The sequence below is a fragment of the Macrobrachium rosenbergii genome, chromosome 19 (assembly GCF_040412425.1).
Source record: "Macrobrachium rosenbergii isolate ZJJX-2024 chromosome 19, ASM4041242v1, whole genome shotgun sequence".
NCBI lineage: Eukaryota > Metazoa > Arthropoda > Malacostraca > Decapoda > Palaemonidae > Macrobrachium > Macrobrachium rosenbergii.
The window spans coordinates 33,372,362-33,394,156 of record NC_089759.1 but is presented as its reverse complement, the minus strand read 5'-3'; the positions used below and the strand labels follow the sequence as shown (position 1 = coordinate 33,394,156).

At 34.8% G+C, this 21,795-nt stretch overlaps 1 protein-coding gene across 1 annotated transcript; it reads right to left on the bottom strand.

Moving 5' to 3' along the window:
• Nucleotides 1-3,311: 3,311 nt before the first annotated feature.
• On the bottom strand, nt 3,312-4,184 carry LOC136848533 (uncharacterized). Its single transcript, XM_067120803.1, has one exon. It carries the CDS (start codon nt 4,182-4,184, stop codon nt 3,312-3,314), a length of 873 nt encoding a protein of 290 aa, XP_066976904.1.
• Nucleotides 4,185-21,795: the final 17,611 nt, after the last annotated feature.

Below are 21,795 nucleotides of genomic sequence, written 5' to 3'. Positions count from 1 at the left end.
GAAGTCAATGCCACAATGGCGACTGCCTGCAACAAAATCGTGTAAGGGAAAAACTCTGCCCAATAAATATAAATATATTATACATATATACAGTATATATATATATATATATATATATATATATATATATATATATATATATATATATGTATGTATGTATGTATACATATATATACACATATATATAAATATTCTCCCCTGAAAAAGAAAAGAAAATAAGTAGTCTAGTCGTTTTAACGGGAGGACGCCCGTGTGATTCTCGAAGTCGTTCCCGTTCCATTCCGTTAATGGAACATACATTGGACCCTGACGACCAATGGCCGGAAGAATCTACAACGAATTCTATTCCGAAAAGATAGGGAAGCAAGTCTCGATGTTTAACACCCCATTACAAAAATCCGTGATTGTAACAAACTTCTTTTTAGAGTCGGCAACATCAGTATAATTTTTCCCTATCCTTGTGCATATGAAATAATTAATCATTTTCCATAGTCCTGATATATAATTATTCACTAAAATTAGCCAGGTTTCCTCTCATTGTCCCTCTTGGTCATTTGTTTATCTCTCTCTCTCTCTCTCTCTCTCTCTCTCTCTCTCTCTCTCTCTCTCTCTCTCTCTCTCTCTCATCTTAATTTGTAGTCAAGTTCACCTATCTAGCGGACTTAAGCAATTCATATTTCCTAAAGTTCTTATTCACATGCCATTATAAATAGAGTGTAGGATTTAGGCCAAAGGCCAAGCACTGGGACCTACGAGGTCATTCAGCGCTGTGACAGGCGTAACTGGAGGAAAACCTCAAAATTGCACCGTGAATCAATTGTTAGGAGAAGGTGGAAAGGAAGATGGAAGAAAGAGAATATGAACGGAGGTACAGTAAAAGGAATGAAAGAGCCCTAGATTACCAGCTTTGGGGGCTGCAGACTGAAAGGTGAATAGAAATATAGGTATAATATGCATTTATCACACTTCCACTCAAGCAAGATGTTATTAAGATATTAAATGAAATGACAAAAATAGCCTTCTCGTACCTTTTGTGGGGAGAAAATCGCCAAGTGGCTGACTATGTGAGGTTTGCAGCCACTTATTCAGTACTACTGTTGCTGTAACACATAGAAGGAAAATGTTAAAAATAGGTGTTTTAGCATCGAATATCTGTCTACGTGGCGACGAAGTGAAAACATTAATCATAGTTGCGTTATTTAAAAGGAAAAAAATATATGAACTACAGTGAGAGCACAGGATTATAGTAAGAAACAAAGTATATGAACTCACGAGTTTTATTTATTTTCCATTGTCGAGATCTCTGTCATATGCAACTAGTTTGAGGTAGTTATAACGACTCACTGTAAGCACCGACTCCAGGTGGTCCTCGGATAGTACAGGGATTTTGGTCCCGAGCTCAAGGCATGAGTAACCACTGCCATATTGTTTGAGTAACCGCTTCCATATAGTTTGGCTCCATTCGCAAACGAAAGTTGTGGTCTTGTCAAGAACACTAGAAATCATTAGCAGTGGGATGGTAGGCGGGGTTAATGTGTTTGATGCTTCTTCTCCGCTACAAGGAACTGGCTACCTTGCAGTGCATTTAACCAGTGGCTCCTTCATGGAAGTACAGAGACATGGGGTAAAAGGATGGAAACCTTCGATGTTAGACGAAAATTAAAGGCATTTGTACATTTATTTCATCGAGGTGATAGGGGAAAGAAAGCAGAATATGATACTTAATTATTGTTCATATATCCGGGAACAACAAATTTTATATCATTTCAGATATGGTGATAAGAATGAATTAGCAGGGTCTGACCCACTAGTCAGTCGTTGTTAAATGGAGGTAATAGTGTTTTTATTCGTATTTACAGAGGATGAATATATATATATATATATATATATATATATATATATATATGAATATATATATATATATATATATATATATATATATATATATATATATATATATATATATATATATATATATATATATATATATATGAGAGACAGACAGAGAAAGCGAGAGAGAACATTAATCGTTTTGTTCTTCGCTACTTGCTTGAGCAGTTTCTCGCGATTTATAATTCTGCATCTAATCCATGTTCACTTCCGAAACGCCATGCTATGACATTTAGCCTATTTGGCTGTTCATCACGTTCCGTCTTACCTGGGAGATTTGTCAATAATCTTCTCTCCTCGTTACGGCTTGCCTCCTAAAGCTTCCTGATACACGAAATCCCAGCCTTCCTTTGGGGTTACACACGGCGACTATGGTATAGATAGACTGCTAGATAGGGTCTGGTCAAAGGGAATAGTGTAACTTCACTGGCAGAGGTAAATAATATATTTTCAGTATAAATTTCCTGCTTCGTTAACTTCTTATAATGTGTCTAAAATTAGTCGAAATCCATTCTCTTATTAATATCTAAAATGTCATATCTCTGTAACGTTTTATAGGAAATCGAAAGTTACTTATAATCCATTCCCGTGTTCATAGTTGTGATTCCAAATGTCTAATACATTATACGAAGGCTAGAAGTACTTAAAATTCTTTATAGTAATTGAACTAGCTTTTGTTTTCATAGGTAATGAAATAATTAAACCATTAGTATGCTTTCTTGTATAATTGTAGGAAATATAATTTATATCAACTGTCATTTTTTTTAACCATTTTGCCGCGCCTTGGAAAACTGCTTTGTATTTGCGATTAAATCTCTTATTTCGAGAAAGGCAAAAAACAACAGAAATTGTCGTAAATAAGGGTAATAAGATGTGCTTCATTTATATATATAGATAGATAGATAAATAGATATGTGTGTATATATAGGTATGTATGTATGTATGTATGTATGTATGTATGTATATATATATAAATACACACACACACACACACACACACACACACACACACACACACACATATATATATATATATATATATATATATATATATATATATATATATATATATATATATATATTTAAAACATCACAGCAGTACAGGACTTTAATTTCCCTGGAGGCGAGACTTGAGTTTTCTATAAAAGAGAACATGCAATCTTCCACGGCTTTAATCATTCACGGATAATATGCAGCCAATACCACAAAGTATTGAAGTTTGCTATTTAGTCTTCTTCAGTTCATCGACGAATATTTGAAATAATAAAACTGAGATAAATAGGCCTTAAGTACTTCTCATTTGCTCTCTGGTGCGGAATGTTAATTAAGGTTCAGTGAAAAAGTTGGGAAAATATGCCCGGGGTCTACTTGTATTTTTGCTGCTTTCCTCATCCTCTCATTTACATTTTTATGCTTAGTAATCATCCGACTTTTAAAAAATATAAAAGCGTTCCGTGGAATACCACGATATACTCCTGGTGCTTGGAAGTGGGACATTCCACGATATACTCCTGATGCTTGGAAGTGGAACATTCCACGATATGCTCCTGATGCTTGGAAGTGGGACATTCCACGATATACTCCTGGTGCTTGGAAGTGGAACATTCCACGATATACTCCTGATGCTTGGAAGTGGAACATTCCACGATATACTCCTGATGCTTGGAAGTGGGACATTCCACGATATACTCCTGATGCTTGGAAGTGGAACATTCCACGATATGCTCCTGATGCTTGGAAGTGGGACATTCCACGATATACTCCTGGTGCTTGGAAGTGGAACATTCCACGATATGCTCCTGATGCTTGGAAGTGGGACATTCCACGATATACTCCTGGTGCTTGGAAGTGGGACATTCCACGATATACTCCTGATGCTTGGAAGTGGAACATTCCACGATATGCTCCTGATGCTTGGAAGTGGGACATTCCACGATATACTCCTGGTGCTTGGAAGTGGAACATTCCACGATATACTCCTGATGCTTGGAAGTGGAACATTCCACGATATACTCCTGATGCTTGGGATTGGAACATTCCACGATATACTCCTGATGCTTGGAAGTGGAACATTCCACGATATGCTCCTGATGCTTGGAAGTGGGACATTCCACGATATACTCCTGATGCTTGGGAGTGGGACATTCCACGATATACTCCTGATGCTTGGAAGTGGAACATTCCACGATATACTCCTGATGCTTGGAAGTGGAACATTCCACGATATACTCCTGATGCTTGGAAGTGGGACATTCCACGATATACTCCTGATGCTTGGAAGTAGAACATACCATGCCCGGACGTAACGCGAAATATTTTGTAAAAAAAAAAAAAAAAAAAAATCTGCTAAAACTCCTTGAAAAGGACGATGAGGGATAAGTGATAACCACCTTTGTCAAACTGCTCTTGATTAACATGCAAATTACGAGATAGCTGAAAAAAGTAACCGGAAGTTTTCTGACGCTTACTGGAAATATAAGAGTGGCTGTAATCAGTCACGAACGGAAGAAACGAATGTCTTAAAGACATTTCGCCTCATAAACTAATATTCATACAATTCATTGGTGAAAATGCTTTCCCAATAAGGACAAATGTAAACAGATGTTTTCATCTTGACCTTTCAGTTGCCTACGTATTCATATTGAAGGAGGTAAAAGTAAATTATCTACATAAATAATCATGGTATTAAAAGATTCGCTCTATGAGATCAAAGTGAAAAATATGTGAATACAAAATTATCGTCATGTTTTTGGGCCTAAGAACTGTGGAAAAAAATGCGCAGCGCAAATTCTTCCTAAATCTAATTAATAAAAAAAAGTGTACACTAAAATCTCTAAAAAAGTGATTAGTCAATCCTTTTTCCAATGGAAAAAAAATTCCAGTAACCAGAGTCATGTCATGAAAATTCAGTCAAACGATGTTTATTATTTTTTTTATACTGGTGTTATGAAGCATAACTGTGCGTTTGATCTTTCCAGTAAATGAACGATCAAACGTGAGGAAAGTTTTAATTTCACTGGAACTTGATCGAAATAGCCGACAAAGTTAGTCAGCCTTGCCGTCAAACGAAGAGAAGTTAATGTGAAATAATTCGAGCAACTATGAACGAAAGGTCTATCTAGGCCCTTAAGTTATAACAGACTCAAAACGACATTAATTCAAAAGGAGCTAACCAATTTTTGGATAATTTGATGAAATTATCGCAGCTGAAAATATTGTCCATTGTGCACGGAATTCCAGTCGAGTAGATAAATAAGTCATCACAGGAAGGATCGTTGATTTATAATAAAAATAAATAACTCGGATTTACTTGTTTTTCGATCAAAAAAATGTATAAACATTTTTTGCGCGTATCGCGTGGGTAACTGGCACTTTTCTTACGGAAAACACGACCCTATTTAATATTTTTAATATTTCCCTTCCTATAATTTCAGATTTTTGCGTAGTATTAACTAGGTCATTTACCTGGGTGTGCTATGGACAAAAAACAAAGACTTTATCGCAATCGTTTTTTTTGGGGGGGTTAATTTTTTTTTGAGGGGGGTAATTTTTTTGTGGAGAAAAGTGCCAAATTTTCTCGTATCTCGTAATTACTACTTATTATTTCACCTACATAATAATTATTTTGGGTGGATTTTTATGCCACTGTATACAATAAGTAATCAGCTGCAAAATGAAACAAAATTGAGCAGCCTACCATGAAAATTGTCGGAGATATGCGCAGATGGCGTAGCTGGCATTCCAAGATGTTTTTTGGGGGGCCAAAGAAACTTACACAAAACTAATGTATCAATTCTGTAATTAGTAAAGTATACTATTCTCGAATGTAGGTTATAATTATGTCCATGTGAATGAAGGAAAATAATACATTAGTAATGAGTAAACCTGTATTTGAAATTACAGAGCTTAATTTTCAATTAATTTTCAACTCTTACTATATGCAAATGTATCAAATACTGTAATGTAAATTTCCTCACAACCTTATATTCAACACTAACCCAATTTATATTATCAAGTTTTAATTCTCAACTACAGTTTAGTTACAAAGGGAATTTCAACTGGGGGGGCCAAGCATCTGACTGGGGGGGGGCGGCCCCACCCTTGCATATTCGGTACTTCATTGGAGGGGTGGGTAGAGCTTTCGGCTAGCACGCCGTTGGCCCAGCGTTCGACTCTGCGAGCGGCCAATGAAGAATTAGAGGAATTTATTCCTGGTGATAGGAATTATTTCTCGTCATAATGTGGATTCCACAATAAGCTGCAGGTCCCGTTGCTAGGTAACCAGTTGGTTCTTAGCCACGGAAAATAAATCTAATCCTTCGGGCCAGCCCTAGGTGAGCTGTTAACCAGCTCAGTGGTCTGGTTAAACTAAGATATACTTGCCCCGCCCATAACGACGCCACATCATATGCGTCTTTGAACAATTTAATAAAAGTATAAACATTTTTACGCTTGCCTCTCGAGCCATTTCCTCAGCCCACATACGTAACTGTTTAAAAGTCATAAGCGAAATTGTTCATTTCTAAGTTAGGAAGAAATTTACAAATAGGCTAAACTATAAAGCAGTCTTAAAAAAAAATGAAGAAAATTTGTTTTGTGATATAGCATTACTTTGCGATAAATTCTTATAAAGTTTTGCTTGCCTCTAAAATTTATACATATTTATAATTTATTTCCCATTCATCATAGCTTTTTGCTTTTTTAACTTTTTTTATCTCGCGAAAATTAAGCGAGAGAAATCATTCTGCCGTCTCGTTCCGCTAATTATTATGCATATTTCAAATAGTAACAATAATTCGTTATAGGAAGTAACGCGGCCGTACAGTACAGTGCCCATTTATCAAAGAGAAGCAGGAGGATATACGAGTTAAGGGAATTAGAGATAATTCCATTTCACGAGAACAAGGGAGTATATCCCACACCATTCGTATTTGTCACTCACCCTTGGTGGCATATTACACAAATTTCACGCTATTGTGATTAGTGATTTTAAGGTATGATATATGTGGACAGAAACAGTAACAGGATTTTGTCTCTCTGTTCTAAAATGTTGTTCCTCTGAAATATTATATCAGTAGGGCGGTAATGTTCGGATACATTCAGTGATTAACGAAAAAAATTATATAAACCTCCTCGTTATTAAATTTGGAAATAACAAAGGCAGCTGAGTGGCACTGAAAATATTGACAACTAAGCTTTCATTTGGAAGCTCGAATACGAGAACAACTATTTAATGTCAGTGCTTAAAAATGGGATCGAATTTCAAAACATATAAACATCTGCTGGCAAGATTACTTTTCAGAAAAGCGTTCATACGTTCAGAAAAGCGCGGTAAAGCAGATTGCGTTCTGATAGCGTTCTCCTATTGTCTCCAATAGTCATTTATGAAGGGTCTGCTTCTGACTAGAACTTAATATAATGACTATAATGACATGGGAGTAGGCCTCAAAGTATGTACAGCATCCGGTTATCAGCAATTCACCAGCTGGTTTAAGAGAAGCTTGAGAGCATTATTCTGTCCTCTGCCACGATTACACTTACTTCAGTGCAGCCATCATATGAGATGAAACAATTTAGTCACAATTTTTGTGAACAGGTATTCATTAGTCTAATGTCGATATATGAGTTTGGGGATGAGGAATGGTCATTGCTGACACGAGCACCCAATAACAACGGATACTCAAAAAAAAAAAAAAAAATGACTCAGCTATTTGTTTTAGCCACTCTACATCTTGGTAGGACATTGTTTTTCGTTTTTGCGACGCGAGCTCTGGAGACAAAACGTTGCCAGCGACAGCGTCTGAAATGAAACATGTCGCCCTGTTTTTTGTCACGGATAAAAAAAAAAACCGTGAGTCTGACAGGTTCCATTTGGATACATCTGTTACATTTTCCGCGATAAAAAGATGTAGCTACTAAAAAAAAAAAAAAAAATCACTAGTCTGACAGGCGCTAAAATCACCTTTTTTTATTTTTTCTTCCTTTCTCTCCGTAAAGTACTTTCTTATATCTACGCCTCTGTTTTCACTATTTTCCCTCTTTTTTCCGTTTCATTTTCTTCTTGACCATCTTATTCTTTCGTATATCTGTCTAATAAGTCCTGTTTTATCATGCAATTGGATCTAAAATTTATATATATATATATATATATATATATATATATATATATATATATATATATATATATATATACTCTTATTCCCTCATTTCAGCATTTACTGCTTATATAATTTAAAATATTCCTTATACAATATCTCCAGTTCCGTATACTTAAGCGTAACCGATTTTTCACTGACTAGATTTATTCTAAAACAACATCCTTCTTTCGAAACTTGTCGGAAAGAAATTTACAGCCTCATTTTTACCCTTTCCTCGTAACCTTTATTCCCTTTGTTCATTTTAACTTTCCCCTTCGGTAATAATCAGATATATAAACAGCCACTCCTCATTTTACCATTACATCTTTTAAATATTTTTTCCTTCCACTCTAAGGCAAAATAAAATCAAACAGCATCATTGCTTTATCATATATTTACCAATCATGTGTATGAATATTATTTCTTTCAAACTTTGTCCCACCAACAATCCAGACCCTTTTCAAACACGTTACTATAAGATTCTCTCCATTGATCTTCTCACAAGACACTCAGTATACCCTCCAACATGGCCATTTATTTCTCTTTTTTACTAGAAAATTACTTCTGCAAAGTTAATCAGGTATAGATTCAGTATGCCCGACCACCCTCACTCTATTTTCCCGTTCCTGAACCATATATTGACAAACAAATTTTTATTTCTATCTCCACTAATTAGGTGTACAGTCTCCAAACGAGCATATCTATACTGTTTAATCGTCCCCAAAGAATTGTAGACACGAATAACGCCATCTTCTTTCCCTAATTATTTATTGTACAGCCGATCCCCAGACATTATCACACTTTCGTCAATCGATCCTTACACGCCCAACCTCTTAACTTTGTCATACAAACATTTTATTCTAGTTTCCTTTACTGAAGTAGTACAAACAATTCTTCCCTGATTTCATTAAAATAATTAGCCTTAACACAAGGAAAATATAAATTACTTCTTCAAGTACCCAAATGACTGCCAGTCATGATGCTTCCTGTGTAACCTTAATAAGTGCGTCCAAATGACGTTGACCTCCATACGTCATTCTTAGTATGTGAAAATAATTCTAAAACTAATGATTTAATTGGTCACGTATGAGCCCCATTCCGTTATATCATCAGAGGTCTCATTAGGGTGGAATCGCAAACGATTCAAGATAATATATGCAAAGGGGAGGGGAAAATTATGTTCAAGATTTATTACGTTCAGGATTAATACATCCTGTTTCGTGGATTTTAGTTCATCATAATGATACATGAATCAAATGTGTTTTTTTTTTATTTGCATTACCTAAAGTTTTATGTCAGAGCAACTTTACGAGCTTATTAACGGGGAAACGGAAAACAATGGCACTTTTTAGGTGTATTAACATAAAACACCCCGAAGTGATTTTTTCCCTTAATTAGGAATTCCTGAATGTAAGGGATACGAATGACAGCATTAAAAACTCACAGCGAAATATTTGTTATTTTTCGAAAATTAATTTCATAAACATTACCACAAGAATTGCCTATCAACTTATAACTTAACCTGTTGACTTTAAATTTTAATATTACCCATTTTCCCTTACACTAGAATGTCAAAGATTATTGCAAGTTTTAGAAATTAGGTTTGTATGAACAACTCTGTAAGGTTTACTTCATCGTTCGACTTTCCTCTATTCAGGCTTGGACCGACATACATTTTAAAAATTTCATGCAATATATAGAAAAATACATTGAATTCGAAAGCTAGGAAACAATATCTTTTGATAGATTCTTTACTGGGAAATTTGTTTGTAATAGCAAACACAGAAAATTGTGAGGTTCTTTTCCAGTACTCTTCATCCAGGTTACTAGAGAGAACAAATGAGTAAATATCTTCTTTTGCTTGGACAATTAATTTTGCCTCAACCAGACTTTTAATTTTCAGGCTAAATCTTTAAAGGGATGAAGATTTCATGGCTGCATTATTTTTTCAGTGACTGAATTTTAAAACGCATTAAGTGGGCTAAACCTGTCTATTAATACGGACCTTCTTTATCGTATAACTTCTTATTGATGGAGAAACCACCTTCGATGTCCTGCTAACTTTTCTGCAAACTTATCACTGAACCAAAAAACAAGCAAGGATGATGCAGTATTGTCTTAATCAAAACTGAAGGAAGTGGTTAAAAATCAGTTATGGATATCTTTTAAGGCCCTCTTAAATGTCATTTTCCTTTGGTGTGAAACCTTATGGCATCGTATACGGCAGGTAAAGTGCGTTGATAAAGTGCAGCCTAGCCATTAGATATCGATACCAAAACTAGTCAGCAAAAATGAATCATTACTTTTCATTCACTCAGTTGACAAATTTTAGAAACCTCTTGCGGCTAAGTTTCCTCTGACTCAGCGTTCTAACCTAAAGAGTAAACTCTGTCGCTTTCGCCACGAATGAATTTCCGTCGCAGCCTACTTCCCCCTCCAACCAAACTCTTTTTTACCATGGCTTGGTTTCATAAGGGCAAAAAGTTGGCGCCTCATTAGAATCACCATTCAAAAAAGCACAGTCAGCGATTTACAAGTCAGTGTAGTTCTAGAATTTTGTCTGACCAGAGAATTACAAGTGGACCTTGGGCCGTCTGTAGAATTTCTAGGTCAAGATTCATGAGGAAAATTCCTCGGCAAGATACTGGGATTTGGAGAATGGACAGTATTTTTTCAACTTAAAAGAGAAATGCCTATAGTAAGTTGAAAAGGAAAGAAAGCGTAAATTATAGTGTGTCCATAATGGTAATATCCCTAGATTACACATTATGAACGAAGTTGGTTTAACTGTTTGTTAGTTAATTAGGTTACCTTTAAATTTACCTTGGGAGTTGAAGCCTAATATCATGAGTTGCTTGGACCAAGTAACAGAAAAAATAAAATTAAAATTGCAATAAAATAAGAGAATTCCGGCATAATCACTCACAGAAGCAAACGATTGTAAAGAAAAAAAAAAAACTTATCAAAACACAATGATTGCCGTCAATGACCTCGTGGTAGAAGAGTATTCCTTTATGGTAGATGAACTCTTTATTTACTTTGAGATTAATATTAACAAATCCCTGCGTGGAGGAATGAGTTCTCAATACCTTCCGTGCTTTAACCGAAATCGAATGTTATGAACGAATAAATTTGCCCAAACAACTTCTAGGTGATTACGAATAATGAATGGGCCACTAGGAACCATTTTCTCCGAGGCAGAAAATATTTCCTCTTGTAATTGACTAAATAACGCCGGTGTCTGTCATTACGAGTGGAATTACTAGCAACGCTCCCGCCATGAATATTGATTTCTTACCACATTTTTGTAACAAAGATTCACTAAACCGGCTTCACCTATAATCACGCTTGGCGCAGTTATTTTATTTCGCCGTTTATTTTTGCGATCCATCTAATGGGAGGAAGCATGAACATCAATGTTTGTGAAAAAATAACAACCACTCGTTATTTGGTGCGTGGACGTAGTCACGTTATTTGGTGCGTGGGCGTGGGCACAGAGGGTGTGAAAAAATAACAACCACTCGTTATTTGGTGCGTGGACGTAGTCACGTTATTTGGTGCGTGGGCGTGGGCACAGAGGGGCAAAAGAAGGAGACTGTGTATCATTAGCCGTTACTTATATTCTTTAGATTAAATCTTATCATTGATAAACCCACCTGAAGATCTGTTATAACTATGGAGATGTTAACGTCACTTGTTAACGGCGAGAGTCGAAATATTACCAGAGTATTTTGTATTTCCAATTATGCTGGAAGCGCTAGGAAAAAAGTTACCTCTTAATCAAACAGTAGGTTATTAGGGTTGTTTATTGATCAATAAGCTAAATATTAAATGAATGCGATATGAACTTACCATAATCAGCAATTCACTGAACAGTTTACATGAATTAGAAACGTTCTGTAAGAACAATGGGTTTCTGTGTCTGCGATGACCAATATCGTTATTATTATTATTATTATTATTATTATTATTATTATTATTATTATTATTATTATGAATCAGTGATGAAAAGGAAAGTCGGTATAATGTACCCTTAGTAAAAGGAACCAATCTTAGATGACAGGATACGAATGGTTTACAATCAATTCAGAATCACTTGGCTGCATGCCACGTCGACGCAAATATTCTTTGTGGGAGGTTGCTAAAAAAAAAAAGAGAGAGGCGAAACCATTATACGAAGCAATACTCAGCTATTCTGCTTATATTTTGCACATAACACCATGACCGTAAAATAGAGTCTCTCTCTCTTATACACACACAATTTTACAATATATATATATATATATATATATATATATATATATATATATATATATATATATATATATATATATATATATATATATATATATATATATATATATATATATATATATATATATATATATATATATATATATATATATATATATATATATATATATATATATATATATATATATATATATATATATATATATATATATATATATATATATATATATATATATATATATATATCGACAAATCACTCAAGACGTGTGATGATCATATATGCGTCAGCCAGGAGAAGGTTGAAAAGAAATGACTTGAACCACGAGCTTTCGTGTACTTCTGCACATCATCAGGGCTCAGGCACAAGTGCCAAGGACACGAATACAGTTACAAGAAGACTTCACGGCAAGACAAACGATGCTACAGAGAGAAACAATGCTAACAATGGCCGAACAGTGGCAGTGCCTAATAACCTACTTGTTTTAAAATACCCTTCATTAAAATTTCATCAACTGTATATAAACCTAGGCTGATATTAAGAAATTGTCACCGTCTTTTTATGATTACAAAACATAATTTCCTTCGATTCTGTCCAGTAAATACCATGATTACTGTTATTCATATCTGCAAATGATTCCCTGTCCCTACACTATAGTTATGTTGCTTCAGTCAAAGAGCCAGCGTCTTCCCACTTTGTCCCACGTACTTTTAATTACATTGTTTACACGGAATCTATAAATACATCCCGTTTTATTTCTCGGCGAATTTCTAATTGATAAGTTTCTAATAGTCCCTAGTGTTTTTAACACAACATTAATACCCAGTGGCTTGGCCTGTCTCGGAATATTATTACAAGTGTATAAAGAAACCAGTAGAAGATTTTCATTTTCGAACTCTTGAGTTTTCGTCAATCCGTAAAACGTTTTTTTGGGCTTTATAAAAGGTGTTTTCAATAACGCTGTTTGGATACCTCAAATTGCCTGGAATTTCACGTATCTTGTCAAGTTCTTGACCTAAAAATTCCAGGCTGTGCCCTTAAGAAACAGCAGTTTTAGTTTTAAATGAATCATTAGAATAAAAGTGAACATAACATATATTTGTGGGATTCCTATAAACAGAATATTTGAACTTTCTATCAGATCTATGTACCAACACGTCTAAAAATGGCAATTTTCCGTGTTCTTCCCTTTCATGGGTGAACTTTATAGAGGGTACTAGTGCATTTAATCTACTGAGAAAGTTGTTTACGCTCATTTTACTGGTTAAAGATACACACACACACACACACACACACACACATATATATATATATATATATATATATATATATATATATATATATATATATATATATATATATATATATATATATATGTGTGTGTGTGTGTGTGTGTGTGTGTGTGTGTGTGTGTGTATGTATACTTACACAAAAGACTCATCAGTAGAGTGTCACATTCCCCTGCAAACACTTTTAAGTTTAGCCATTTGCGATTCTTGAGCCTTCCACTCCAACCCCGTAAGAATTCTAAATTTTCTATTTTTTCACCATCTTTTCATCGCATATGCCGTCCTTATCACTCATCCATCCAAAAAAACTGAGATATATTCTTTCTTATATGCCTCTCCATACTTCTTACATCACACTTTCTTGCGCCCCGTGTCGTCTTCTTCTTCTTCTTCTTCTTCTTCTTCTTCTTCTTCTTCTTCTTCTTCTTCTTCTTCTTCTTCTTCTTCTTCCTCCGCTTCTTTTCCCACTTCTATTTGGGGTCGATGTTTCTGAAAGCTTTCCTCCTCCACCTGGCTCGGTCAAACACATCGTCCTCTGACAATTGTTTGTCTCTCAGATCTTCTCTAACTACATCCATCCACCTTCGCATGGGTCTTCCTCATGCTCTCCCACCACCAGGCACCTCCGTCTGCACCACTCTCCTCCCCACGCACGTCTCATCCCTTCTCACCACATGGCCATACCACTGCAGTCTTCTTTCCTGGACCCCTCTTTGATAGTTCTACGACTTTAGCAGTTCCTCTTGTTCTTTCATTTTTGATCCTGTCCATTTTCGTTACTCCAAACATCCACCTGAGCTTGTCATCTCTACCGCGACCAATTTCTTCTCTTGCACTCTCTGTACCAGCCATGTTTCTGCTCCATATATCAAAGCTGGTCTCACTACTTCTTGTACACTCTTCTTGGGGTCCATGCAAAATGCATAAAATATACATTCCTTTTTTGTTCTGTTCTTGGTAAATAATTGCATTTTATTTTTATAAGTGGACAGCTGTCTGTCAACCCCTTTATACCTTTAAATGTTTTCCTTAATCTTTCGCACAAATCCTGCTAGCTTCCTCATTTCACCTCTTCTGCGACTCACTGATCTCCGCCAGCCATCATCTAATATATTTATTCCCAAACGCCAATTAGATCCAACTTCTTTCGTCCGCAAAACCAGTCCTTTTCTCTATTTATCTACCTTACATTGAAACCACTTTGCACTACCAACGAAAATAAGCAAAACATGGAGTCACTCTTGTAAAGGCACTTTTTTCACTTTCAGTCATTTCATGGTGCGTGTGCACTGAATACTAATGACTAACCACCATTTATTCTGGCCTGTCACCCAAGATACGTCCTATGAATCATTTCTGATTCTTTATCACTAGTACTTGGTATATTATTCTTATATGTTATATTTCTTTCGGTAGCTTTTCCAAGAAAAGAGAAGACAGCATTACCTACCACATTCACATTAAACTGCCGAAATGTGGATAAAATATTGTGTCTTACTTTTGACAAAACGTGGCTACTTTATATACTTACACACAAGGCTCTCACGCAGCTTGATTGGACCCCATGCACAAAATACCCATTTCATTCCTACTTATAGGCACTATCTCTCTTCTAGGATGCTGAGGCCCCTCCTTTCCAATGTCTTGTCTTCTCTGCCTATACAAATAAGCATAATCAAATCAGCTGCCGTAAAAACACAATGATCGAGTACAAATACAGGACCATAAGGCCTTCATACCCCTAACAGCCTCACTACAACGTTAATTCATGACTAACATTGCCTTTCAGTTCCACAGAAAACACTTCCTCACAGAACAGAAGATCAATTTAAGGGTCTCAAAACTGAAATGAAAAAAACAAGGAGACATTACCAATGGCAGCTCATTCTGGTCTAATACACATTAAGGGACAATGTAAAGGGGTATTTGGAGGTCCTTGAGGAGAGGTCGTATAACTGAAAGTGGTCCAACATAAGAGATGATCCTGTTACGGTATTGCTCTCAAAAGACCATTTCCCATATCCGCCCATGAAAGCAATTTTACTCAAAAGACCTTTTCCCATATCCGCCCATCAAAGCAATTTTCCTTTGGTATTAAGCGTTAGAAATTTTTGCAAGGCTTTTCAGAATTTTTACCTGGGAGTATGAGTAAAGATAATTGCATTAGTTGGTATATGTTCATCTTATACGTAATTCTGCATCATCCAATAAATGTCAGAATGGAAAGTTAAACAGGAATGTTAGGCAGAACACGGTTAAGTAATAAAAAAACAGATGTCTGTATGACTGTAGGGGGAATGAATGTTTTTTTAGCATTCTATATAATAAAATTTACAGGCAAATGATATGTATAATGATGTGAATTATTAAAGGATGAACTTCATACGTGGCCTAAATGAGATGGGAAAGAGCATATTCTCATTTATGGGGATAAAACTTAATAATATAAGCTTTTGATAGCAAGGAGATATCAAATGAAGTTGTGACTATTTCATTATTATAAACGTTACATTCCTCTTATTTTTTCCACATAAAATGGAAAGTTATCACTTCTGGATATCGCCCGAGTTGGTTTTGCTCCAGTTCGAAACTCCTACTAATGCCATTTTGTCAAGCTATCTTATGAGAGAAATTACCAACTGAAAAAAAAAGATATAGATAGATAGATAGATAGGTAGGTAAAAGGATTTAACCTTAATTTTCATTATCAAAGGACATTTCCGTAAGTGTTAATCATTATATTACTTCTGTTGTGTGTATATATTAGTTTAATTGTTGTTTAATGTTTATATTAGTTATTTAGCTATAATTCCCACCATTCAGCTTTACACTTGCTTTACTAAAGTGTTTTCAATTTCGTGGAAGCTCTCTTGGGATACAAATGGTGAATGGTCTTTACGTTAGTGTGCAGTAATAATAATAATAATAATAATAATAATAATAATAATTCGAAACACCCTAGGACTACGAGGTAAGTGCAATCCGAAGGCCAGTCGAACTCCCGATGAACAAACAGGACCCAGATAATTAGATTAAAGTGGGTTTTATTGAAGGTGAAGCGACCATTAAATCGAAAATGAATAGATATACGGCATAAAGAAGCTACGCAAGAGAAGTGAAACTGAAATTTCCTTTTCATGGGATACCCTTTGAAAAAGATAATTGCGTTACTTACGCAATCTAGGGATGTGTAACTTTAAAGTCTCCAAATTAGCCTTAACTAGCCTAAACTTCATATTCTGCCACAGTTCCGTAACAGATTACAGTAGTCACTTGTATGAGATGACGGATTACTCGGGAAGAAGCCTTCATGTTCCGAACTCTGAAATTTGCGTAATCGAGATAATCGCGCCCTCATATCCACGTGTAATTTCAACGGGGGAACTGAATAGGAATATTGAAGGCGTCCGTCGTTTCGTAATCAAATACAGGTACCAGTATTATTTTTAGAGATAGTCTAGAATGATAACCACTTTGTTGCGTATTAATCGTATGTAACCTTGAGCATGTCAATGCCAAATTAGGTGTAATTGAAACTTAAGCATATTCCATCTCTTTCAACTCTTGCCACATGCAGTTATTTTTTTCTTTTTTGTGTGTGTGTTTTCAGTACACACTGTATAACATCTCAGTTACATAATACAGTACAAGAGATTACGTTTAATACTGCCACTCCTAGTACTAATACTACTACTACTACTACTACTACTACTAATAATAATAATAATAATAATAAGTATTCAAGTTAAAATGGTAAGCTATTGTAAGGTAGGGTACTGCTGGGCTTGAAGGTATAACACACGCACAAGTGCGTGTATGTATGTATATATGTATATATATATATATATATATATATATATATATATATATATATATATATATATATATGTATATATATACATACACGTATGAATATTTATCACATACCGTGACATTTTATATACACAAACAAACTACAAATTTCACGTACTATCTAATTCGCTCTACCTCGAAAATAATACCGGGGGTAACTATAAATGCTAAGTGATTGTTACCTGACGGACGCGTTCCACCAGTGCTAACTACCTCTGAATTGATTGGCGAGTGCTTTACTAGACTGGCTGCCCAGAGAGATATGCTGTAAGTTGATACCGAATCCGCCATACAAAGCATCGTCGAGGTATTTGTAACTTTCGTCGGCATCAACCTACCTCCACCGTGACAGGCGATTGGTGCGTTTGAAACACGTAGCTGTTTATGAATCTTTATCACATCACCGTGAAATTCTACATACACAGACATTAAGCTACAAAGATCATTTAATATCCAACTGGCTCTACCTCGGAAACAATGCCGAAGGGGAATTATAATGGATAAGTGACAGTCAACTGATGGACTAGATCCATGCGTCACTGAATTCAGAGATAGTTACCGTTGGCGGATGAGTCCATCACGTAATTATCACTTATCAATTATAATTCTCCTTTGGTATTATTTCCGAGGTAGAGCCAGTTGGATATTAAATGAAATTTGTAACTTGATGTTTATTATATATATATATATATATATATATATATATATATATATATATATATATATATATATATATATATATATATATATATATATATATATATATATATATATATATCCGTGTGTGAGTATGTATGTATATATGTGTGTGTATGTATATATATGGAGAGAGACAGACAGGCAGACAATTGGGAGCAGAATTTCCAAATTCCTTACATAAATAATTGCCAGTCGTATCTGCGTGTGGTTGGCAATGTTTTTTGTTTGCCAGGATTTATGATTTGAGCTTAAATGAAAGCCAGGGTATAATCTAGCCTGCACTTGCAAAACCCAGCAGTAAGTTTTTAAATGGATGATCATGTTATCTAGCATCATATTTTGTTCACCAAAGTTACCGTATTTTCTGTAACATTTTATTAAAAATAATAAAAAATAATGGTAAAATTTGAATCTCCCAAACATAAATTGCGCTTCCTCGTGCACGGAATTAAACCATTTCAATTAAATTTCTTAGATTCATTTATTTGAAACTTGTGTATCCCACTCCTCAATGAAACACGCAAATACCCTGATGATTTGAACATCCTTATAATGGACTGCCCAAAGACGTGTAAAAGCCAGGTTGGCCAGATCTAAAAAAATTTCATCATCCGCATTGATAGATTTTTTTTTTTTTTTTTTTTTTACCTACCAGAGTTGAAATTCAAACCAGAGTTGAAATTCAAAAATTTACTTTTGACTTCTCACTTTATGAACCTCACTCCCAGGTTCCCTCTATAAATCACTGAATGCGTTCTTAAACAAATATTTGACCTCGAATTTTTATTTCTGTTAAAATAGAAGTATTAAAAATATACTAGCATATCGGAGGCTATTTTTCTTTTCTTTATTAAGCAATTTTCATTATATTCCAAAAAAAAAGAGGCAATTAATTATTTTTCTTGCTGTTCGTTAGGTGGCTAATCATTTCGAAGAGTGCTTCACATTGAAATTGTTCTTAATTGGGAACTAAAAATCCGTTGTTAATGACTTAGGATAGGACTGATAAATCATCACCATCAATACTGGCTTGATTATTTGCTTATAATCTTAATTACATATTCTTCCGTATTCTTTTTACGTTTACCGTAGAATGTGGAGTTTGTACTCAGAGAGAGAGAGAGAGAGAGAGAGAGAGAGAGAGAGAGAGAGAGAGAGAGAGAGAGAGAGAGAGTTGCATCATGAGATGTTTTGTTTTGCCAATAATTCTAGCTGTTTCCTATGCATTTGCACGAAGGGCTTTTATCCTCATCCAGTTTGAGAAGAAAAATGATTGGCTAATTTAAGAAAGATAAGCTTCATATTGACTACAGTGTCCTGATAAGGGGTAACTTTCTTGTCACAAAATCGAAAGTGATGTGGACCGGACTTAATAGAAAAGTTATTCTAATTATGAAAAAAATACGCGGAAAATCCGTGGTAACGTAACATTGAACAACAATAGAATATATATAGAATATATATACATAAAATAGGGGATCCTAAACTGTAAAGCGTTCTATTTAAAAACAGCTAGCCTATTCAGTTAGCCCAAATAAAAGTTTTTGCATCTGAAAAATGGTGGTAGAGTTGTGGTTTTATTTGTCGTACTAAAAATAAAAAGGAAGTGGTACTGGGGATATGGTGAACGATCTAGCCGATCAAACTCTAGAATTTACAGTAAATTTTACATTTATTTTCAATTTCTTTATATACCCGAACGCAGGACTAGTGAACAAGGAACCAATAAAAAGTGCCAAGGAATTCAAGGAATGTATGTATTCATATTGAATTTGTTCTTCATTATTCAGCAAATCAAAGCTATCGTTTATAACGTTAAAATAAAAAGAAAATCATTCCTTCACCTTCAGATGTTAGTCTGTGAAACTTAAGTCTTCCTGCATAAGAAAAAAATAAATAAATAAAAAATGCGCCTAAGTTTCTCCGGTACAATCGAGTTTTCTATACAGCGTATAGAACTCTCGATGTGCTGCAGTATGAAACTCTAGCCACAACCGGGCAGCGTTCAGTTGCTCCCCAGATGCGGTCAAGTGAAGATGCATCGGCGGCTGGCAACCTAGCAGTGCCAGACGCACGATCCATGGCTAAACTTAACCTTAAATAAAATAGAAACTACTGAGGATAGAGGGCTGCAATTTGGTGCGTTTGATGATTGGAGGGTGGATGATCAACATAGCAGTTTGCAGCCCTCTAGCCTCGGTAGTGTTTAACATCTGAGGGCGGACAGAAAAAGTGCGGACGGACAGACAAAGCCATCCCAATAGTTTTCTTTTACAGGAAACCAAAAAGATTTATAGACAACATTATCAACAGTGGATAAAATGGATAACAATTTATAGCGCTGATATTGCTGCTCCGATGCGTATTCAAACCACATGAAGACAGAAATCTATTCTCTCATTTATTTTCCAGGTCCCTTAATAATGAAGTATATCAAGTGAAAAGGTTATTTACTGTATTGTCTATAGTTGAAACTCACTTTGAAAAGAGAGAGAGAAAAAAAGGTACCATGCCGTGTTTATTATTGATTTGCATATTGAATGTGATGTCAACCTACTTGTGGTTGTAAGTTGCACGTTATTTTAATTTTCAGTTTCTTCAACATTCATATATATCGTGCGAAAAAAGTTATTTAAGTGTACACTCACACACTATATATATCCCATAAAAATGCCAAAATGTGGAAAATAAAGGCTGTATTTCAGAGACAAAACTGTCTCTCTATTTGCCTGAGGAGAGAGACAGTTTGGTCTCTGAATATAGCCTTTATTTTTCACATTTTGACGTTTTTATGGGCTCCCTATATTTAATGGAATTCTGCTTTAACAGAAAATATTTCACAGTCATATATATATATATATATATATATATATATATATATATATATATATATATATATATATGCAAACTTCAAGCTAAAAATGTCGTTTATTATCAAATTCGCTCAACCTCGAAATAAACACCGAAGGGGAATTCATAAATGATAGAGACATCCATCACCAGGTGGACTCGAACCCCCGAATGATTGGAAAACGACGGTTTTAGAATACCATAATGATAGCATAATGGTAGCGTCACTGAAAATTCGTCATTCTCTACCCATTCGGTGGTTCGAGTCCATCTGTTGAGGGATCGTTTGCCACTTATAAATTCCCCTTCAGTGTTCCTTGCGAGTTTGGGTGGATTTATTGTTATTTGGCATTTGTTGCTGAAGGTTTGTGAATCTGAAAAATGTCACGGTGTCTGGGACAAAATTCGCATGTATATATATTATATATACATATTAAATATATATATAAATATATATATATATATATATATATATATATATATATATATATATTTATATTTATATTTATATATATATATATATATATATATATATATATATATATATAATATATATATATATATATATATATATATATATATATATATATATATATATATATATATATATATATATATATATATATATATATATACTGTATATGTGTCTGATGATGGTTAAAATGATGGACTTTTAGAAGTATTTGCAACTAGATAAAATATTCATAGCAACAGAAAAAGTATTTTCCTCAATAGAAAAAGAAATGGCTGTCAGCGTGACTTTTCTTAAAATGGTGATGGAAAACACTTCACATATCCCAGTTCTGTAGATGACATGGGTCAATCA